Source organism: Scylla paramamosain, chromosome 31 (genome assembly GCF_035594125.1).
Source record: "Scylla paramamosain isolate STU-SP2022 chromosome 31, ASM3559412v1, whole genome shotgun sequence".
NCBI lineage: Eukaryota > Metazoa > Arthropoda > Malacostraca > Decapoda > Portunidae > Scylla > Scylla paramamosain.
In genome coordinates, this window is record NC_087181.1 from 3,072,238 (window position 1) to 3,095,967 (window position 23,730).

General features: G+C 41.0%; 1 protein-coding gene across 1 annotated transcript; it reads left to right on the forward strand.

The window, feature by feature from the left end:
- The first annotated feature begins 3,652 nt into the window (after nucleotides 1–3,652).
- On the forward strand, nucleotides 3,653–9,676 carry LOC135116271 (proline-rich protein 36-like). The gene is made up of 4 exons (XM_064033635.1): nucleotides 3,653–3,757; nucleotides 5,992–6,364; nucleotides 7,810–7,871; nucleotides 9,416–9,676. The coding sequence occupies exons 1-4, from the start codon at nucleotides 3,653–3,655 to the stop codon at nucleotides 9,674–9,676; spliced, it is 801 nt and encodes a 266-aa protein (XP_063889705.1).
- The last annotated feature ends 14,054 nt before the right edge of the window (nucleotides 9,677–23,730 follow it).

Below are 23,730 nucleotides of genomic sequence, written 5' to 3' on the forward strand. Positions count from 1 at the left end.
CCACTTTAAGTCATCTTCCAATCATTGTCATTCTGAGTCACTCTTTCATTCCCTGTCGTGTTTAGTCAGTCTTCCAGTGTTTATTTTGCGTCAGTTTTCCAACAATCTTCAACTTTCTGCCATTTTGAACCATGTTTAGTCCACCCTTGTCCTTCTGTCCTCGAAAACCAGGTTAGTATTAAAAACAACGAAATAAAATAAGAACCTTTTACGTGAGGGACTGTTGAGGAGCACACTGAAGGGACGCGGATGGAAGGGGACAGTTTAAAGAGAAGGTTCTTTATTGCTTAGGGACTGGGAGGAATGGGCAGCTAATTTAGATGGGACAGGAAGAGAAAGCACTGCATTTCTACGGGGAGGGAGTGATGGGAGAATTGCTAATGGGAAAGAAGATTGGCACGTTATTTTTGATGGGAAAGGAATAGGAAAGACTTTATTGGTAAGAGACGGGAGACTTTTTGGTGGAAAAAGTAAAACACTGTAATTTCTCAGGGAAGGGAGAAATGGGAGAGTTTTGATGGGGAAAGGAAGGGAAACAACTATTTTTCAAGTAAGGGAGGGATGGGTAGATTTATTTTTCATGGGGCGAGAAGGGAAACACTGTATTTCTCAAGGAAGGGAGAGATGGGAGACTACTTTTGATGGGGAAGGAAGGGAAACTACTATATTTGTAAGAGGGATAAGGGATGGGAGACTTTTTAAATGGGAAATGTAAGTGAGAGATGGGAGACTGTTTGATGGGAGGGAAAGAGAGGGAAACTGTGGGCGTGGGAGAGATGGCAGACTTTTTAATGGGAACAGAAGGGAAAACAAATTATTTCTCAATGAAGGCAGAGAATAAAGACTATTTTTGATGGCACAGGAAGAGAAACTCGGTCTTTGTAGGGAAATGGGAGGGATGAGAGACTATTTGTGATGGGACAGGATAGAAAACACTGCATTTCTCAAGGAAGGGAAAGATGTGAGATTCTTGATGGAAAAGGAAGGGAAGAGTAAATTAAGGAGGAAGAAATTTAAGGGCATTTTGACTAAAGAAAGTGGGGGAGAGAAACGCCAAAGGGAAGTGGAGTAGAGGAGGAGGATAATTTAACGGCAAAATGGAATATATTACACTTTTAAGTAAAGGAAGAGGAAATAGTTCTTTTAAGGGAGATTAAGGGAACAAAATTTAAAGGAAAGTAGGAGGGAAGGAAGGGAGAGAGGAGTCAGTATCTTAATGGGAGGAAAGGCACTATTTGTAAGAGAGAAATGGGAAAGTAGTAAGGGAGGGGCAAAAAATTGAAGTGTAATTGGGAGAGGAAGATGAGAAGGGGGATGTAGTTTGCTCGTGGGAGAGGGAGAGGCGACGCACTTTTACTCTGGAGGGAAAGGGAGCGTATTTTCAAAGGGAGGGAAGGAGAGAAGTATTTTTTTTGGGGGGGAGGAGGGGAGGAGAGGGTCTGGAAATGTACCTTTATTCCGCCCATCTTTAGGACAACAACTGGAACTTTGTAAACAAGCTCCCTTCTGAGACACTCCCGCTGCTAGAATAACAGTTGTAGGCTCAGCTGGTCCTTCCTTCCTCCCTTCCTTCCTTCCTTCCTTCCTTCCTTCCTTCCTTCCTTCCTTCCTTCCTTCCTTCCTTCCTTTTCTTCCTTCCTTCTACTCCCTTCTCTGTATCCTCTTACCCCCTCTCACCTTTTCCTCTCCCTTCCTTCCTTCCTCGTATACTCTCATCCCCTCACCTCTTTCTCCTCTCCTTTCTTCTCTGTATCCTTTCTCGCCCTCACCTCTTTCTCTTCCCCTTCCTTCTCTGTAACCTCTCTCTCTCTCTCTCTCTCTCTCTCTCTCTCTCTCTCTCTCTCTCTCTCTCTCTCTCTCTCTCTCTCTCTCTCTCTCTCTCTCTCTCTCTCTCTCTCTCTCCTCCTCCTCCTCCTCCTCCTCCTCCTCCTCCTCCTCCTCCTCCTCCTCCTCCTCCTCCTCCTCCTCCTCCTCCATTCCCTGTATTCTCTCTCTCACTCCTTCCTCCTCTTCCTCCTCCCTCTCTTCCCTGTATCCCCTCTCACCCTCTCTCTCTCTCTTCCTCCCTTCCCTCTCTTCCTTCCAATACCCTGTATCATATCTATCCCCCTTCTTTGCTTCCTTCTCCCTCATTTTACCTTCCCTTCCCTTCCTTTTTTTACTCCTTTCCTTTTTTTATCTTTCGTCATCCTTTCCTCTGTTTCTTTACACCCTTTTCTCTCATCTCGTTTTCTCTCTTCTCTTTTTCCCTTCCTATCTTTTCCTCTGTACATTTATATTTATTACATCGTCTATCTTTGTTTTTGTATCTCTTCCTCCTTTCCATTTCTCTCTCTCTCTCTCTCTCTCTCTCTCTCTCTCTCTCTCTCTCTCTCTCTCTCTCTCTCTCTCTCTCTCTCTCTCTCTCTCTCTCTCTCTCTCTCTCTCTCTCTCTCTCTCTCTCTCGTTTCTACACCTTCCTTCCTATTCAGTTTTCCTTTCTGATTTCTCCTTTCTCACTCCTTCCTTATCCTCCTCCTCCTCCTCCTCCTCCTCCTCCTCCTCCTCCTCCTCCTCCTCCTCCTCCTCCTCCTCCTCCTCCTCCTCCTCCTCCTCCTCCTCCTCCTCCTCCTCCTCCTCCTCCTCCTCCTCCTCCTCCTCCTCCTCCCTTCTCTCCAGTCCTTCCTCTCCCTTCCTTCCCATTCCTTCTTCCCTTCCTGCTTTTCCTTTGCATCACCATTGCCTTCCCCCCACCCACCCTCTCTCTCTCTCTCTCTCTCTCTCTCTCTCTCTCTCTCTCTCTCTCTCTCTCTCTCTCTCTCTCTCTCTCTCTCTCTCTCTCTCTCTCTCTCTCTCTCTCTCTCTCTCTCTCCTTTTCCTCTGTACTCGCATTTCCTCCTTGTCTTCCTCTTCCTCCTCTTCATCTTTCTTTGTACCCTATCAAGGTCCCTGGATACCCTTGCTCTCTCTCTGTTCCTCACTCACTCACTCACTCGCTCACTCATTGCTCAGTCTGCCGGTGGGACCACTCTTTCTCTTCTCCATTTCCTGACCTGTCCACTCAATCAACATCTAACTCACTCACTCACTCACTCACTCACTCACTTCGTTGCCACCACCACCACCACCACCATCATCATCATCACCACCACCACCACCTCATCACTCTTCACGCACTGTTCCTGCCTGTATTTTTTTTTCTTTCCCTTCACTTCTCAAGTCACGCCCTCTCACACACTCATTCTTACCTCTCAACATTCACCTCAAATGCATGATTCACCACACGCACCTCTCTCTCTCTCTCTCTCTCTCTCTCTCTCTCTCTCTCTCTCTCTCTCTCTCTCTCTCTCTCTCTCTCTCTCTCTCTCTCTCTCTCTCTCTCTCTAGTCTCTCTCTAGTCTCTCTCTAGGCTCTTTCATCCTTCCCTCCACTGCTCCCTGAAGTACATTGGCTCAGCTTTTCACTTTGTTTACTAATACATTATATCGTTCGTACTTGTGTGTTTGGGGCTCTGTTCTGAAAGGTTCCGGCGTCTTTTCTTCACTTCACTGTAACGGGCGGTGTGGAAAGGCACCACGGTTTTCTCAAGTGTTTTCGTGAACCCAGGAATAGTTTAATAAGGATTCCTCTTCGTCGGTGGTAAATATACTGAGTACCTAATTGATAACTTATTATGGTCTTTGAAAATAGTTACCACGAGAGTTTCAAGTGTTTTAGTGTGCCAGTCTTTGGTTATGTCATCTTTTTCACTGGGATGTGCAATAATTATAGTGATCGTGTGAGTCCAGAGTGCTCCAATATTCCTTTTTTTTTTTTTTTTTGGAGGGGATAAACCTGAGTGCGTTTTGTAATCTGTATATGCATTCCTTCCTCTGGTCTTTAATTATCTGTATCTCTGCCCTTCGTTATTTTTTTTTTTTTTGTGCGCTTTGTGTTTCTTGTTTTTCCTTTGTTTTGTTTTCTTTTTTTTGGGGGAGAACGACTTTTCTGCTTTTTTTTTCTCAGGTGACAATGACTACTTGTTTTAGTGTTTATTTTTTTTCATTTTCGTTTTTTTTTGTTAGAATTTTTTTTCAGCTTTTCCTTCTTCAGTTTAAGCGCTCCTCCTTCCTCCTCCTCCTCCTCCTCCTCCTCCTCCTCCTCCTCCTCCTCCTCCTCCTCCTCCTCCTCCTGACCTTCCTGTAAGTGTAGCGTCATTGATATGCATTATATGGATCCCTCAGCCTCCCCGTGGCCTCATCTCACTCTGTGTACGCCCGTGGGACCATATTTCCTCAGCATCATCGCCTCACGCTCCATTCCTCTCCCAACCTTCACTTTTTTATTACATTAGCTCAACTCCTGCATCTCATTACTCGGACTTGTGAAGGGAATCTTTCTTCACTATTTTTCTCTATTTTATTTAGCTATTTTCGTTCGTTTCCCAGTTGTCCTTGTTTTGTTTTTTTTTCGTTCGTTTATCAGTCGTCCTTGTTTTGTTGTTTTTTTAATATTTTTGCTTGTTTATCAGTTGATCTTGTTTTGTTGTCTTTTTATTTCGTTCGTTGCCTTGTTTTATTTTGTTTTATTTTGTTTTATTTTTTTTTCAATGTGTTGCTTGAATTTCTACGCATTTTTAGTCGAGAAAATCTTTACTTCTCTTTTTTTTTTTACTTATTTTTCGTTCATGCATCACCTCCTATTTATTACCTTCTCCTTTCTTCTTCTAAGCTTCACTTTTTTTTTCCGATTTATTATTTTTCAGTCAAGAAGAGAAATCCATGAAGAATCTTAACATTTTTATTTTGTTGTTGTTGTTGTTGTTGTTGTTGTTGTTGTTGTTGTTGTTGTTGTTTTCGTGGTCTTATCTTTCCTTCTGCTAAACCACTTTTATTTTTTTTTTTTTCAATTTTTGTTTATTGTTTTTCAGTCAAGAAGAAATATCCATGAAATCCATTATCGTTGTTGTTGTTGTTGTTGTTGTTGTTGTTGTTGTTGTTGTTGTTGTTGTTGTTGTTGTTGTTGTTGTTGTTGTTTTCTTTTTTTTTTTACACAATACCACCCACAATCTGATTTTCTCTTTAGGTTACCAGTTAGGTTTTCCTTTTCCTCCTTTCCTTTGCTTTTTATTCAGTTTTGTTTTTCTGTTCCATTCTTTCATCAATTTTCTTCTTTCGGTGCATCTTATTCTTCACCGTGTTTTCCTCCTTTACTATCACTCTCTTTCTCTTCCCTTCCTTCACTTTCCTTCTATTTATCAGTTTTCTCCCTCGTTTCTTCCTCACGTCTTGCCATACAATTTTATTTATTTATTTTTTTAAATTACACACTTTGTCTTTCATTTTATCTTAAAATTAACTCGTCTTTCTCTTTTTTTCTTTCACCATCGCTTTTAATGTTTTTATTTTTATTTTTGCTATTCTTCACCACACTCTCCTTCCTTTCCTTGTTTTTTTTTTTTTTTTGCTTCTGTCCTTTCCTTTGCCGCTGTGTTCCTTTTCTTTTTTCTTTTTTTTCAAATTTCGTCCTTCATCCTTTTTCCTTTTTTTTTCTTGTTTCTTTCCTTCCACCCATTTTCATTTTCGCTTGTATCATCTCCTTTGCTGTTGTGTTCCTTTCCTCTCCTCTCCCCTCGCGTCCCTCACTTCCTCACTCCTCTAGCATGTTTTCTAAGCCTCATCTTAATAGACTTACTTTAAAGTTCCCCTGTGTTAAGGGCGGCGCGTGGTGCCTCCTAGCATAATGAAAAGTGGACATTTTTGCCGTTTATAGTTTACCCAAGATAGAACAAAGGAAAACTTCACTATACCCTTCCTTCCCTTCCTGCCTCTTCCTTTCACATCTTCCTCCTCCTCCTCCTCCTCCTCCTCGGTTTCCTCTTCCTCTTTCGTCTCCTCCTCCCCCTTCCCTACTTTGCCTGACTATGAAAACTTCCCCTGGTCTTGTGAGGGAGTTGCGTCAAGTTTATCCTCACGTCCATCGCTGCTGCCACAGACTTGCCGGCCCCTCCCAGCCTCGTCCAACCTCTCCCAGAGTCTCCCAGCCTCTCCCAGCTTTGTCCAGCCTCTCCCAGCCTCCCCCAGTCTTGCCCAGCCTCTCCCAACCTCCCTCAGTCTTGCCCAGCCTTTCCCAGCCTCTTTCAGCCTCCCCAGCCTCTCTCAGCCTCTCCCAGCCTCCCCCAGTCTTGCCCAGCCTCTCCCAGCCTGGCCGTGTATCTCCCAGCCTCCCCCAGCCTCCCCCAGCCTCTCCCAGCCTCACCCAGCCTCTCCAAGCCTCTCCCAGCTTCTCCCAGCCTCCTCCAGCCTCGTCCAGTCTCACCTAGCCTTTCCCAACCTCGCCCAGCCTGCCCCAGCCTCTCCCAGCCTCCCCAAGTCTCGCCCAGCCTTCCTTGCCTCTGCTTGTTACTGTTTGTCATTGTACCAAGTCCCCACCGCCTCAACCCTGCTCTTGTGATACTCTCCAGGGCCTCGTGTGTGTGTGTGTGTGTGTGTGTGTGTGTGTGTGTGTGTGTGTGTGTGTGTGTGTGTGTGTGTTGGATTATGGTGTGGTCTGTCCTTTTTTCTGTTATAATTTTCTCAAGTTTATGATTTCTTTCTCACATATATGATTCTCTCTCTCTCTCTCTCTCTCTCTCTCTCTCTCTCTCTCTCTCTCTCTCTCTCTCTCTCTCTCTCTCTCTCTCTCTCTCTCTCTCTCTCTCTCTCTCTCTCTCTCTCTCTCTCTCTCTCTCTCTCTCTCTCTCTCTCTCTCTCTCTCTCTCTCTCTCTCTCTCTCTCTCTCTCAAGAATGGCCAGCTAGCGGGGGTTGAGTCAGACCAAAGCGGCCAATAATCTGGTCACACTGGACGCGGCGATCACTCACGAGCCAAGAGTATTACCTTGTTTGCAAAGTTGGAGACCCGTGTTCGTTTCCTCGCGTGGCTGCCAAGGGTAAAAGTATTCCCCGGAGAGGCAATCTTGTAGCGGGGAGAGAGGGAGAAACTGAGGCGTAGGGTCGTGGCCATGTGTGTGTGTGTGTGTGTGTGTGTGTGTGTGTGTGTGTGTGTGTGTGTGTGTGTGTGTGTGTGTGTCTCTCTTAATTTTAGTTTCTTTGATTCGTCTCCTTATGAAACCATGAAATGTTTTATATATTTTCTTTCCAGTTTTAAGATCACTGACTCGCTCTCTTTATAAAACATTTTAAGTAAGAAGGTAGGAAAAGGAGAACTTCCATTCTTGTAGTCTTAAGTCGAGTGACCTTGTGTGCACTCGACACTTCTGTTGTGCCTTCTTCAGTATTAAGTTCTTTCATTCGCTGACAGCTTCCCTAACTCCTTGAAGTAGAAAAGTAGGAAAGAAAAGTGTTTACAGTGTAATCTCTGAGTTGATTTTTACTATATTCTGCTCTCTCTCTCTCTCTCTCTCTCTCTCTCTCTCTCTCTCTCTCTCTCTCTCTCTCTCTCTCTCTCTCTCTCTCTCTCTCTCTCTCTCTCTCTCTCTCTCTCTCTCTCTCTCTGATCTGCCAAAAGACTTCTTACAAAATTTTGAAGTAAAAAGAAGGAAAAAAATATAAAACCATCATCACAAGGCTAGTAACGTCTTGCACTCGTCTCCATTGCATTTTGCCCCTCGTCTCTATCTTAAGTGCTTTTATTTGTGGTCTCTGCAAAACTTGACAACTGATAGATTATTGGCATATCGAGAGACTTCATCCTGAGTGAAAATCGTAAAATATACTCACAAAAGTAAAATAAAAATAAGTAAATAACTGAAAATTAGCATGATTGTATCGCTACTGACTGCACTTCCAAGTGTACCCACGCAGCAGCTCCTTGTACACTCACACAACAGCTCCTTCTCTTAGCCCCCACAGACCCTCCCGGAATTTACATGAAGGGACGGCAGATCTTTGAGTGTGACTTGTCCAGCGGCTGCGTAATAAACTAGATGGTGATCCCCGCGACGCCTGAAGACGAAGCTGATGCCGCCACTGATCTCCCGCGGTAAAATACAGCCAGTTACTGCCCAGCATTTTCATAAATCTGCCGTTGTGGCGAGTGAGGCGAGGTGCTCCAGCCTGCGTGGACGGATGGCGGTGTCTGGGGCAGGTGACGGAGGCAGGAGCGGGATGGAGGGGGAGGGAGAAATGGGCGCCACTCACCACAACAGGGCGGGAAGAATATTCAGCGGGTGAGGGAAACAACACAGCGGCGTGAAGATTCTGAGCACACTGACGAGGAGGAGGAGGGAGAGAAGGAGAAGGAGGGAGGAAAGAAAGATAGAAAAATATATGAAGATGAAGGGGCGCCGTGCTGGTGGTGATGTCAAGTACCCGCGGCGCGTTAGAGTGAATACTAAACAGGGTGGTACTAACACTGTTACCAGAAGAGTGTAATGTGGCCTTCACTCTACCCTCGCCGTCTTAACACCTTGTATATACTGCGCTCCCTGGGTACACCTTGTATGTACTGCGCTACCTGGCTACAACAACCTCCCCTTTATTTGCGTAGTTCTTCATTCACACAGCGTAATTTAACCCTTTTCTTACTTTTCAAGCGTAATCAAGACTCTTTTTCATCCTTTCTCTGTTTTTATTTTATTTATTTATTTATTTTTTAATTTGTAAGCATAACCTAGCATTTTTTTCTTCCACTTCTCTCCCTTTCATCTTTTTTATTCAACTCTTTTTGTACCAAGCATAATTTAACCTCTATCTCTTTTCTTTTTACTAGTGCTGTTTTTTGTTTTCTATTTTCTAAGCACAACCTAGCATATTCTCTCCGTTTCTCTCCCTTTCCTTTGTACACCTCCATTTTTTTAAGCATAATCCATCCTCTTTCTCCCATCTTCTTTCTTTTTTCTTTTTTTCCCTGTGTTTTTAATTTATTTTCCTGTTTCCAACCATAACCTAGCATTTTTTTTCTTTTATGTCCTTTTCTTTTTTGTGAAGGTCTTTTATCACACACAATTTAACTTCTTTCTTCCTTTTTATTTCTATGTGCATTTCTTTCTCGTTTCTGAGCATAACCCAGCCTTTTTCCCCTTCTCTCCCTTTTACTTTGTGCAATTCTATTTACCACGCATAATCCAGCATATTTCTCCCTTTCTCTCTGTTTTCAGGCCATAATCTAGCATATTTTCTCCCTTCCTTTCCTTTTCTAAGCATAATAGTTCATGCTTTCTCCTCCTCTTCCTTCCCATTCCTTCCTCAGCGCAATTCTACTTCCAAACATAACTGACGCATCCTCCTCCTGCTCTTTCTTCTCCCTTCCTTATTGCTGCTCTCCATTTCCACGCTCTTCCAAGCATGACTCTTCCTCTCCCTTTCTTAGCCCAGCATTCCTCTTCCCTATCGACTTCTCTCCCTTTCCCATGTGCATTTGCCCCTCCTTATCTTCCTTCTCCCTTTCCAAATCATGTCTATCTTCTCTTCGTCTCTGTTTAGTCTCCTCTATCCACACCTCTCTCTCCTTCCTCAGTGCATCTTCCCATCCTTCCTCCAGGCACGTTTCTCCCTCACTGCAACCCTCCCCCTCTGCCCCCAAGCACAAGTTACTCTCCTACAGGCGCAGTTAAGCCCCAAACACACCCTCACACAACCTGCGACAGACATCCATGCAAATAGCGAGCCGGAGATCCTCTGGTGCAACGGTTGTCAAAGGCCTCACTATTATGTCCTCGTGGCGGCCTCTCGAAGACCACCTCCCTCGCTGGTCGATACTCGCGTCTTGGTCAGCTGATCCAACACTTGAGGAACGAGGAGCAGAGGAGCTGAGGAGACGAGGGTACGGAGTGGATGGGAAGGCACGACGCGACATGATAAAAAACCTCCAGCGAAGTAGACTTGAGAAATGGCGCTGTGGATGACGATGACTAAGAGAGATGTGGAAATTTTTACATATTGGAGAGGTGAGGAGGACTTAAAGATGATGGCAGAGGAGGGAGGAGTCGCAGAAATGTTGAGAAAGTACGCGTGTTGATGGAAAAAGTGGTGTAGATGATGGAGTGAGAAACGACGAGGGAAATTTTTGCATAATAGTGAGAAGAGTTTAAAGGTGATTCCACACGAGGGAGTTGTTATAAAAAGATGAATAAAGAATGTGTGTCGATGAAACAATGAAGTAGACGACGCAGAGAAAACGACGTGGACAGATTTTATGAGAAGAAGAATTTAAAGATTACTTGAGAGGAGTGTGATATCATGAAGAAAACTGAATAAAGTGTGTGTATTGAAGAAATTGTGAAGTAGACTCGACTTGGAGAAATTTTACATATTGAAGTAGTGAGGGCTTAAAGATGACGTCCAGAAGAGAGTAGTCCTAGAAATGCTTAAAAAAAAAAAAAAAAAAAGTAGCGTACATATATTGATAAAAAGTGAAGTATATTTAAGCGGGCGATGACAGTGATGAGTCGAAAATTTTACATCTCGCAGCAGGACTTGAAGATGACGTCATAGAAGAGAGAAGTAAAAATATTAAGGAACCTCGAATATTGACGAAAAACGAAGGACACTTAAGAAATGGATGGCTAACAGGAGAGACTTCTTAGAAATTTTACGTTGTGGAATAATGAGAAGAATGAAGATGTCAGAGGAGAGAGTACCGTGGATGTTTGAGATAAAGAATGCACGTACAGTAATGGTGAAGTCCTGGAAAATGGTGCACTCTTCTCCACTATCTTTGCAATGTTCGCTGAGTCTTAATTCCCTGATCCACTGATAATCTCCTTACAAAACCTGGCAATTAGTAGATCCTAAAGAGATCAGAGTACTTAGAAATGAGAAGTGGATTGGAGTGCGTTATATTCTTGATTTCTGGCTTCGACTGTACATGTGCATATTAGAAAATGTTGTGATGATGAGTTTGAAAATACGAGTATATTGTGATTTTATTAAGATAACGTGATAAAATCAGCAATGCAAATGGCGATAAAGGAGATAAAAGACAGGATTTGTGTAATGAAGTAAATGTATCAGTAAGAAATGCTGGCGCCTGATGGTAACGGAAAAGATATGAACATAAATTCTACAGAAGAAAAAAGACGTGATTTATGGATGAAATATCTTGAATTTTTTGAATCGGTAAAGAGTTTGAAAGAAAAGGTGATCTGTGCGAGGATGGCGGAGGGAAAAAGATGATTTTTTTACGCAAGCTACGCGTAATGCGAAAGAAAGGCCATGATGAGAAGAAAAGACTTAGAACCCAGCTGAATAAAAAAGAAAGAAAGAAGGCCGATGATAAGTGAAGCGAAAAGAGTTGTTGTTTTAAAGAAATTAATATGCTGTAAAAGTACGGAAAGAATAAAGATGTGGATGGCGAGAAGAAATACATCGAAATGTGGATGTTGATCAATGCTTTTTACAGTATTAATGAAGATCAATTATGCACGGGGGGAAAAGTGAATATCGAAAAGAAGTGAAAGTGGAGAGACTGAACAGGAGCAAGAAAAACAAGAGTAAGGAAAGCAACGGTTTTTTTACATGAATAAAGAAAAAACCAGCAGCACTAAACGCGTCATGAAGCAAGTGACCAGTATCGCTGAACGTGAAGAATGTAAGGATTGGGGACAAGAGCACCGGACAACATCATTTCCCTTTTGCCGAAGAAGAAAATACGTAATAAAAGGAAAACTGCACACTTCAGCAATAACTAAATAACATTCACAAATCTGTTAAAAATATAAGAAACACACACACTCACACACACACACACACACACACACACACACACACACACACACACACACACACACACACACACACACACACACACACACACACACACACACACAAGATAAAAAGAAAAAATATTGTCTGAGCAACGAAAAATTTTCCTAGCTAATGAAGTAAATAAGAAAATACATTCCCAGTAGATAAACAATACCAATAATAAATACACAAGTCGAGCAGATACGCCAAGAGACAGAGACACACGAAGCAAAATAACCACAATACAAAAAAAAAAAGCGAAGAAAACAAAAACAAAAGGGCAGTACGAGTAATAATTCCAACCTCCTGAGAGCTTTGAATTTTAACAACCACTGGCGCACCTCACAACTGGGGGGATTGGAAGCTTAGGGAGGGAGAGAGAGGGAGTGACTGTAAACATTATATAAAAAAGAAAAGCAATTATCTATCCTCACGTTGGGGCCCCAGAGGAGAGTGGCCACGCCTAAGGCTCATTTCTCCCTTTGTTGTAGTGTAGTGATAGACCTTCCCCGCCGCTCCCTCCCGCCCCGTGTGAGTTGCGAGCGGCGGCAACATTTAAAAGAGGCATTCAACTAAGCGACGAGGTCCGCCATAATCCGCACCAACTTAGCGAACAAAGACCAAGTTTTTAATTGGCAATACTCGACCAGGCGCTGCGTCTCCCTCTTTTATTCTGTTCGTTGGTGATTCTCTCTCTCTCTCTCTCTCTCTCTCTCTCTCTCTCTCTCTCTCTCTCTCTCTCTCTCTCTCTCTCTCTCTCTCTCTCTCTCTCTCTCTCTCTCTCTCTAATCATTTTCCCTTTTCTATTCTCCTCTTCGTCTTTTCATCGTTTGAGGGAGATAATCTCTCTCTCTCTCTCTCTCTCTCTCTCTCTCTCTCTCTCTCTCTCTCTCTCTCTCTCTCTCTCTCTCTCTCTCTCTCTCTCTCTCTCTCTCTCTCTCTCTCTCTCTGTATTCCCTTTTCCCTTTACTATTCTCTCTCTCTCTCTCTCTCTCTCTCTCTCTCTCTCTCTCTCTCTCTCTCTCTCTCTCTCTCTCTCTCTCTCTCTCTCTCTCTCTCTCTCTCTCTGTATTCCCTTTTCCCTTTACTATTCTCCTCTTCGTCTTTTCATCATTTGAGTGAGATAATATTTCTCTCTCTCTCTCTCTCTCTCTCTCTCTCTCTCTCTCTCTCTCTCTCTCTCTCTCTCTCTCTCTCTCTCTCTCTCTCTCTCTCTCTCTCTCTCTCTCTCTCTCTCTCTCTCTCTCACACACACACACACACACACACACACACACACACACACACACACACACACACACACACACACACACACACACACACACACACACACACACACACCAGGACGTCAATATAGCAGCAGGTGTGGTGTGCGGGTCAAGGGTTCCAGTGTTGCGTGGGTTGTGTAACCTTTGTCAATATACAGTGAAGGGAAAGGTAACGGTGTCTTACTTACCTGCCTTACTTAACTCCACCAGCAGTTCCACCAGCAGTAACGTTAATATTTTCCCTTCGTCTCTCTTACCTTTACGTACATACGGATATAAAGGGGTATGAGGAAGGGTATGGAGAGGTGCAGGTAAGTTAAATCGTCGTGTACCTGCGAATTGGGGGCTTATTTACCCTCCTGGCTTAATTCAACCGTTGTTTGTATCTTTTTCGTTCAGTCTCTCGTGCCTGCATGTGGAAATGAATATAAATTAATGTTTGATGTGAATGTGTGCAGGTAATTTGTCTCCTCGTGTTCTTGTGTTGTGTAATGGTGTCTTTCTTATCTGCCTTACTTAACTCAGTCCGTGGTTACGTCAATACTTCCACTCGTGTCTTGCCTCTTGCTGTACGTACGGAGATGAGTAAGTTAATAAAAGTGCGCATATGAGTTATTCTTTCGGGAACTTGTGAAATATTTATAGAAAGGCCTGAAAATAAAATGCTGCCTTACTTTTTTAGTTTACTTTGTGTGTACGTCTCGATGTAAATACAGTTATTTACGAGTATGGTAAAGGAGAGTCTTTAACTCCTTATCCTTTACTGTTCATACGAAATGTTAATGTAAAACGATTTGAAAATATTGTGAGAAATACATAATAAGATGAGAGACGCAGCAAAGTGACCCGATAAACTGAGAGAGATGATAAACTGAAAAGAAAGACACGATAAACTGAGAAAAAGACTCGATGAACTTGAGGGGAACACGATAAACTCAGAAAGAGGCACGATGAACTGGGAAAGAAAGATACGATGAGCTGAGAAAGAGACGATAAAATGAGACACGATAAACTGAGAAAGAAAGACACGATAAACTGAAAAGATACATTAAACTGAAAACAAACAAACAAAGAACACGATAAACTAAAAAAAAAAATAATAAAAATAACTCGATAAACTGAAATACAAAGAGAATAAGAAAACATTTGCATCGATAACAGGACGATAACAATTAATGACGACGTGATGAATAAAAAGACTAAATTAATGACAAATAAATAGACTACATACTGTTACCCATGTTCTTCCTTCACATCCCTTCTCCTCCTCCAAACATCCTCTTCCGGTCCTGAAAGCCTGTGTTGTGTGCTGCTGTCATCTATTTCCTTATTTTCCACTCGTGTCTATATTTATTTTTGGGTTGGGTTAGCCTCACTTTTTAATTTTTTTTTATTTATTTATTTTATTTTACTATTATATATATATATGTGTGTGTGTGTGTGTGTGTGTGTGTGTGTGTGTGTGTGTGTGTGTGTGTGTTCGCTCTTACAGACTCATCGGTCATCGTTTCTTCGTTTTTTTTTTTTCCCGTAATTATTTTCCTTTTCCATATCTTTTTTTTAATCATCTATATAAACTTTTAAAATTGATTTCCTTTTTTTTTCTTACATAATCTGAACCATACAAGCAGGTGAATATTTTGCTAGTTATTTTTATTTCTTTTCTACATTGCTGCACGCTTTTTATTTTTATTTGACGTCCTTGAAATAATTCAGCTGCACTAAGATGTTTTTGTTCCCCTTTCTTTATTTTTTTCTATTTTATTTCCTTATTTAACTATATAGTTTTTATGTTTCCAACCTTACAAACAATTTTATTTGGAATCTTTACCATACTTTTTATTCCTGTTTTTTTTTTTTTTTCCACATTGATTCTTCTTTTTCCATCCTAGTAAACATTTTTTTCCTTTCAGGTGAATGAAGCCAAATCTCACCGTCATTGTAAATATGTGGACTGTTACTTTATTAAGCTGTTTTGTTTCCTTCTTTTCTTCCCATCCCTTCGAAAATACTCATCTTATATTCCTTTTAAGCATTCCCAAACATATCCACCAACTTTTTTGGTGCTCTTCACACTTATAAATATATGAAATACTGTTTTATTCAGATGTTTTGTTCCCCAATTTTTCCCCACTCCAAACGTATTATATTTCCTATTCGTATCAACATTTTCCCCGATTATATCCTGCTATTTTTGGCCCTGTTTCCCCCTCTTACGAATATACGGGTCGGTATTTATTCACGTGTTTTGTTCCCTCTTCCTTCCCACTCCCACAAACATGTTTTGCCGTGTCTGCTTCAGGTACTTCTCTCCTCATCGGCACTAATGGACATATGATTCCTTCCTTATTTGCTTCCTTACAAACATGTTTTCTAGTTCCTACTGCTCTAAAAATGTTGAATATTCAACTCACTGTTTTTATCTCTCTCTTTCTTTCTTTCTCTGTATGTCTCTCTTTGTTTGTCTCTGTGTTTTGTTTCTGCCACCAGCGCGCTCTGTTTGTTTGTCTCTGTTGCCTGCCTGTCTGCTCTCTCTCTCTCTCTCTCTCTCTCTCTCTCTCTCTCTCTCTCTCTCTCTCTCTCTCTCTCTCTCTCTCTCTCTCTCTCTCTCTCTCTCTCTCTCTCTCTCTCTCTCTCTCTCTCTCTCTCTCTCTCTCTCTCTCTCTCTCTCTCGATACCCTTCATTCCTCAGGGAACTATTATAAAGAATACTTCTAAAAGTAATATTGTGAACACCTCCAAACTGCAGCCTTTACATATGCATTATCTACTCAATAGCATACTTAAAAATATTAAATAAACTGATCTAATCTAATTTTACTTTTACTCGCCAAGGAAATGTACTAATGTGTGCTTTTCTTTCTTTACAGGTAAGATTACGAGCCTTCACACCTGTATGAAGGTAACGTGGCGAGCACAGCCCCCTCACCTCGCCTTGCTCTCTGGGCTCAACAGTGCAGGTTATCACAAGTAGCGTCGTAATGGTTAACTGGACTGATGATGCTCTTCCTTTGTGTTCCTGTATGATATGGACACTTTTTTTTATTTAAACGTTACATTTATAGCAAAGATAGCAGTAGTACACTTCAGTAAAAAACAAAAAAAACAAAGAGCTGTGGTCTTATGCTAATACTATCGCTCTCCAGTGTCATTCACCTGAAAGTTACCGTGATGTCACTAAGTCTCTCTCTCTCTCTCTCTCTCTCTCTCTCTCTCTCTCTCTCTCTCTCTCTCTCTCTCTCTCTCTCTCTCTCTCTCTCTCTCTCTCTCTCTCTCTCTCTCATCAGTACATTTTTCCTACTGTTATTATATATATTCGTAAGTTCCTTTTTTATATTATCGTTTCCCTCACACGCACGTTTTCTCTCAGTGAAAACAGGGAGACACTTAAATTTCCTTATATATTAATTCTCATAAAATATATACCAAATTATAATGTAAGAATGTATTGCTGATATATTTGCCATTTTCTAAACGACTTGAGAAATAATAAATTCACTATATTATTCCTTCTTACACTTCACTTACCAGTATAAAACTAAATTTCTTAACATCTTTCAAGCGTATAATTGTATATTGCTATGTATATTATTACGTTTATGTATAGTGAGTACGTGTATTTAGTGTGTTCTCAGCTAAATGTTTCTGAGTATTCGCGTTAAAGTCCATACAATTACAATTACGTTCATGTACTGACCTTGTATTACCTGCCTGTTTGTAAATGTTTCCGTAAAATTGTGCTCGGTGAGTGGCGCGTTGTAGACTCCCCCGCCACCTCCCGTCACTGGTTCGATCCCCGCGCGGCTGAGGGTTCTCCTAATTGCGTGGTTCATCTCATGTTACTTAAGGGTAAACTTAGGCCGCGGGTTTTATTGTCTCCGCCGCCTCCTTTTCCTCTTCCTTCCTCTTGTTTCCTCTTTTTTTTTTTTTCCACCGTCTCCGATTTTTTTGGGGGATGTTGAAGTAGAGGTAGTTGTTTTCTTGTTTTTCTCTTTCTTCTTCTTGTTTCCTCTTCTTTTTCCCTTTTCTTTTTGGTGGTGGTGGTAGATGTAGTTGAAAAAATGGTTGTTTTTTTTTTTTTTTTCTTCCTCTTGTTTCCTCCTTTTTTTCCTTTTTCTTTTTGGTGGTGTAGGTAGATGTAGTTGTAATAATGGTTGTTGTTTTCTTTGTTTTTGTGTTTTGTTTTTTCTTCTTGCTATTCTTTCCTTTCACATTTTTTTATTTTTTCTTTCGTTTTTTCTTTTTTTTACTTTTTTTTCGTCCCTCATTTTTCTTTCCCTTTCGTCCTCCTCCTCCTCCTCCTCCTCCTCCTCCTCCTCCTCCTCCTCCTCCTCCTCCTCCTCCTCCTCTTCTTCTTCTTCTTGGTCTTCGTCTTCTTCTCGTCATTAGGCAGCAGTTTTAAGTCGTATAAATTAAATTACTGCGAAGTCTATCCGAAATGAACCTTAATATACATCAAGAGCAGATCATAATGATAATAATAATAATAATAATAATAATAATAATAATAATAATAATGATAATAATAATATAATAATAATGTGTCAATAATAATGAAAGTTAAAATTTTATGACCCATTTATTCTCTCTCTCTCTCTCTCTCTCTCTCTCTCTCTCTCTCTCTCTCTCTCTCTCTCTCTCTCTCTCTCTCTCTCTCTCTCTCTCTCTCTCTCTCTCTCTCTCTCTCTCTCTCTCTCTCTCATCATATCGTCCTTTATTATCTTTTTATTCACTCATTTATTTATTAATTCTTTCCGTGAGTTACTTGTTATATTTATTGTTTATTTTACTTTGTATTTATCTGCATATTTATTTGTATTTTTTTCTTTGTTTGTGAGTTTATTCTCTGTTATTCTGGCTATTATATTCAATTGCGTCGTTAGTGCATTTACTATTTTTGTTTTTATACGAGTATATTTGACTGCATATTTATTTGTTTATTTATCTATACTTAGTTAATTACTTTATCTCTGCATAAAACAAATCATTCACTCGTGTTTGTATCACTTACTGAAAGCTGTTCAGACATACATAAACATTTCTTATATATTACTTATTTATTTACCTCTCGACTCTCGTATTGTATTTATTACCTGAGTAACCTCTGGATTCATTAGTGCCTTTAATTTAATGCACCTGTCCGCGGAACACCTGCGAGGAGCACCATAACTTTCACCACACCAGCCAGAAATTTCCCAGGTTTTTTTCCCTTTTTTTTTAATCCAACCTGCACGATATATTTTACCTTGTTCCAATTTATAGCGCGAGGCAAAATATATATGGGGTGTTGTTTATGTGAAATTTCTCTCTATTTTTTTTTATTCTCTTTTTTTTTTCGTGTGTTTTAAGAGCGTCGTGTTTTAGAAGGAAAGGTTTCGCACCTAAAATACTGGAGCTGGAAGTTGGAAGGGAGGGAGGTAGAGTTGAGAGCGTAGTAGTAAGAGCTTGGGAGAGTGGTGAGAGATGCGTATAGTGGGTGTGGTGATAGTAGGAGCGTGTGAGAGTGGCAGGAGATACAGTGGGAGAGGTACCGTTGATTGTAGTAAAAGTTTGAGTGGTGGCAATACAGTAAAGTGCAGTTGATTGTAGTAATAAGAGTTTGCGAGTGGCAGGAATACAGTGGGAGGGAAGCATTTGAGTGAAGCAGTAAGAGTTTGTGATAGTGGTAGGATTACTGTGGAGTGAAGTAAGAGTTTGTGAGATTTGTAATAGATAAATTGTGTGGGGTGATGGTAAGAGTCAGGTGAAGTTCTAATCACTAACCACTGTAGAGGGAACAAAGGTTATCAACAGGTAGACCATGAGATGAAAAAATGTGTGGTAAGGCTCGTAATATTTTCAGTACATCTACATCACTTTCATTCGTTATCTTTTTAGGGTTTCAGTAAGGTCAGAATACTATCCTTTCGCAGTCTTTCGATACCTTTACAGATTTTAGTTTGTTTTAAATTTTATCCTGACAGGAGTGAGTGTTGTAGTGAGAGTTTATGGTTGTGGTGAGACGATTAAGATTTTGTGTGGTTTTGGTAAGAGTGAGTGAGAGTTAATGGCTTTACTTGGAGTCGAATTAAAAGTAAGGGAAGAGAGGAAGAAGGATAAAGATTTTTTTTTTTTAAGAATATAGGAAGAGAGGAAAAATTTAAAAAGACATTGAATAAATAGGGAACGGAAAGCAAAGAGGAAAATGAGAGAGAGAGAGAGAGAGAGAGAGAGAGAGAGGAGGGATGAAAGGAAAAGAAAGGAAGGAAAAAGCAGGAAGGAAAAAGGAAACTGAAAAGGGAATACTTAAAGTAAAGAGAATAATGTAAAAAGATGAGCCTCGTTCGTGCCGGAATCAAAGGATGGACCAAGAGAGAGAGAGAGAGAGAGAGAGAGAGAGAGAGAGAGAGAGAGAGAGAGAGAGAGTAATTGATGAGGGAAAGACTTCAATAGAAAACGAGTGTTGGTAGCAAATGATTCATTAAATTCACGCTGCTACATTCTTTTTCATCTCGGTTCTCTTTCTCCTTTTTCTCTTTGTCCTCTCCGCACTCCATCAGCGGAGGCGGGTGGTGGTGGTGGTGGTGGTGGTGGTGGTGGTGGTGGAAGAAGAGAAACAGAGGTAATTTTTTTTCTGTTCTGATTTTTTTTTATTTCTGTACTTCATTAATCGTGGTATTTGTTCTCTTCTTTCTCTTCTTTTTCCATCTCCTCTTCCTTGCCCTCCTTTTCTTTTTTACTTCTCGTTTTCTTCCTCCTCCTCCTCCTCCTCCTTGTTTTCCTCCTCCTCCTCCTCTATCTCGTTTTCCTTCTCCTCCTCCTCCTCCTTGTTTTCCTCCTCCTCCTCTATCTCGTTTTCCTCCTCCTCCTCTATCTTGTTTTCCTCCTCCTCCTCTATCTCGTTTTCCTCCTCCTCCTCTATCTCGTTTTCCTCCTCCTCCTCCTCCTCCTCCTCCTCCTCCTCCTCCTCCTCCTCCTCCTCCTCCTCCTCCGTAAAATTTTCCTCTTGTTCGTCTCTTCTTCACTTTCTCCATTGTCTTCTTTCTTTCTTTCTTTCTACTTCTGCATTATTCCCTTATTTATCAAGTATTGTTATTATATCCATTTCATTTCAGTTTTAATGTTATATTATTATTATTTTATTTTTGTCATTGTTATTAATTTTATTTTATTTCTCAAATACTTCATTTAAAATCGTCTTGTCATCTTTCTTTCTTTTTAATTCCTTCCTTTATTTAATTCTACATTCTCATTCACTTTTCACTTTTAGGAAAAATATTATATTACTGGAACAATATTGACCCATCTCTCTCTCTCTCTCTCTCTCTCTCTCTCTCTCTCTCTCTCTCTCTCTCTCTCTCTCTCTCTCTCTCTCTCTCTCTCTCTCTCTCTCTCTCTCGCCATGATTCATCCTCCAACAAGCGACGCGTTTCTTGTTTTCGCGTTTTACGTTTCACTGGAATTGCGTTTTCCTCTTTGGGGATTATTTTCAACTTTTCCTATTGTTGGTGATCTATTTTTTTCCTTTCTTTTTTTCATTTTCATTTTTTTCACTTTTGGCTTAAAGGTTTGGGCGTTTTTTTTTTTTCTTGATCGTTGTCGTTTTCTTTTCACTTGATACTCTTTTCATTGTCTTTTCTTTTATTTGGTTTTGTTTTGGTTCATTCTTTTCTTCTACTGTTTCTTGTTCTTCTTGCTCTTTCTTGATTTCATTCACTTTTGTTGTTTTCTTTTTCTTTTTTTCCTTTTCTTGTTGTGCTTCTGATACTGTTGTTGTTGTTGTTGTTGTTGTTGTTGTTCTCCGTGTTAATTTCGTTTTCTTGTTCTTTTCTTTCCTTTTTCTCCATTTCTCTTCTTCCTCCTCATCCTTTTTACTTCTGTTATCCATAACTTGTTTTTCCTTTTTTACTACTACTACTACTACTACTACTACTACTACTACTACTACTACTACTACTACTACTACTACTACTACTACTACTACTACTACTACTACCACCACCACCACCACCACCAAACCCTCAATCCCCACAAACTAACATCACACAAACCTAATTATTTGTCACATGAATCTCTCTCTCTCTCTCTCTCTCTCTCTCTCTCTCTCTCTCTCTCTCTCTCTCTCTCTCTCTCTCTCTCTCTTTCTCTTTCTCTTGGTGTGATTTCTAGCTTCACTCATATTCCCTTCCTGACTTGAGTTTCTCTCTCTCTCTCTCTCTCTCTCTCTCTCTCTCTCTCTCTCTCTCTCTCTCTCTCTCTCTCTCTCTCTCTCTCTCTCTCTCTTTCTCTTGGTGTGATTTCTAGCTTCACTCATATTCCCTTCCTGACTTGAGTTGGGCAGGGACACCAGTCCATTCTTTGCCCACTGCGTCTCATTCCCTGTCCACGATTCCTGTTTCGGGAGTGTGGGCGGGACACAATGGGCCTGCCTAAAACTTGGTCCGATCCTCCCACAAGTCCCTAGGAAAACTTCTTTATTTTGGAGGATCCTGAGAGAAGGAGAGAATGGAGGGGAATGGTGAAGCAAGGGATTAAGGCGAGGAGAGGTGATGCTGGGAGTGAGAAGTGGTGGTGGTGGTGGTGGTGGTGGTGGTGGTGGTGGTGGTGAGTGGAGGAAGTAATAGAGCCGTAAAGACGAAGGAAGGAAGGAAAGAGAGACAGACGGAAGGAAGAAAGAAAGTAAGGAAAGAAGAGCTACAAGATGAGAGTGAAAATATAAGAAAATGGAAGATGAAAAGAAGATTGCATTGTAAAAATAATCGAATGAGTGTGTAAATTATTATTAAATAAATGAAACAACGAAAAATTAAATGGGCAGAGAAAAGGTAGGAAATAATCCGAAGTGTTTCATTAATGGACGGAACGTGGGGAAAAGAGTAACACAAAAGTAAAAAAAGATAAAAGGAAAATTGCATACATACATACATACATGCATAGCCAATAATAAAGAGAGGAAAAAGAAACTAGGCTTAAGAATCCTCCAGTGAAGGAAAAGTTACTTATGTCAGGAAAAAAAAGCGTTCAATTTGCGCCCCCAGAAAAGTCAGAGAAGAGATTCCAGTATAGCAATGTAGTGATTTAGCGGAGTATGTATAAAATGTATACCTTCATGGGACATATATTGGCAGGATATGCAGAAATGTGTAATTAAGCAGGACATAGTGGTGATGATAATAACAGTAATAATAATAGGACATGTGTAGTGGTGCAAGGAGACAAGTATAGACCGAATATGTAGACATGTGGAAGTGATACGAGCGTACGAATATGAAGTGCTGAGTAAGGGAAACGTGTGGCGTCATGCTGGTGGTGGTGGTGGTGCTGACAGTGCTGGCGTGGCAACACTCGCCTGACGCAGGTGCTGACGCCGCGATTATGTGACCTTGAGAACGTTTCCGCGCCTGAGAGAAAGAAGGAAAAAAAAACGTTTATGAAGAAAGATTTCGTTCGCTTCAGGACTGACACGCTTGGGATATTTTTTTTTCTTTTATTTTTACTTGTTCTGGTTTTGTATTTTTCTTTTTACCCTGATTTTTTTTTCCTTTTTGGTGCCGCGAGCTTCGAGCGGAAAAAGTTTTAGTGTCTTTCTCGCTCATTCTTATTCCTGCGTTTATTCATAATTGTGGCGTGGTTGGAATTATTGCTCTTTTTATTGCTGCTGTTACTGTTACTGTTGTTGTTGTTGTTGTTGTTGTTGTTGTTGTTGTTGTTGTTGTTGTTGTGACTCATTTTACTGTTCATTACTTTTCTGGGTTTTCTCCTTTTTTTGCTAGGTGAGTTTTGGTTGAGTTTTAGGTCGTGCAAGTGAAGCTTCGTGTCTTTTACTCACTCACTCTCACTCTCTCATTCACTCATTCAGTCTTTCAGTTTTTCATTCCTTTACTCACCCTCACACCCATCATTCCCTCCCTCCCTCCCTCCCTCACTCATCCAATCTTTCACTATTTCATCCCTTTACTGACTCACACTCCCATTATTCCCTCACTCACTTACTCACCCACCCCATCCACCCACCCATCCACCCACCCACCCACCCACCCACCCACCCACTCTCTCACTAACTCTCTTTTTCTCTGTGTTTACTATTCTCTATCCTTTTCTTCACTTCTTCACGTTTGTAGTCATTTTTATTTCGCCATTCCTCCCTCTCCCGTCTTTCCTCTATTATTTTTTTACTCTCCTTCGCTCACGTTTCGTTCACTCTCTTTGCGTTTAATATTTCCCGGTTCTTCACACTTCTTTTCCCCTTCCTCTCATCTCTCGTAATCTTTATTTCCCCACTTCTCTCCCTCTTCCACCTTTCCAACATTTATTTTCCCTCCTATCCTGTATATATTTTTTTTTCCCTCCTGCTCCTCTTCCTCCTCCTCCTCCTCTTCCCTCCCTCCAGGTATTATTCTTCCCCCATCATTTTTCCTCACCAAGAATCTCTCTCTCTCTCTCTCTCTCTCTCTCTCTCTCTCTCTCTCTCTCTCTCTCTCTCTCTCTCTCTCTCTCTCTCTCTCTCTCTCTCTCTCTCTCTCTCTCTCTCTCTCTCTTTCTCTTCTTTCTCTTTCTTCTCCCCCACATTCTTTTTTTCTGTGTCCCTTCTCTCTTTCTTCATATTTCACTTCAGCTTTCTGTCTCCCCATTTCTCTCTCTCTCTCTCTCTCTCTCTCTCTCTCTCTCTCTCTCTCTCTCTCTCTCTCTCTCTCTCTCTCTCTCTCTCTCTCTCTCTCTCTCTCTCTCACAACGTTCATCCAATTCGTAAACCTTTTGGGTAGCGTTGGCCTGATTTATGAAAGCGAAATAAAGGAGGATTGTAAACGAAAAATATTGCTATTAGTATTTCCCTCTCCGA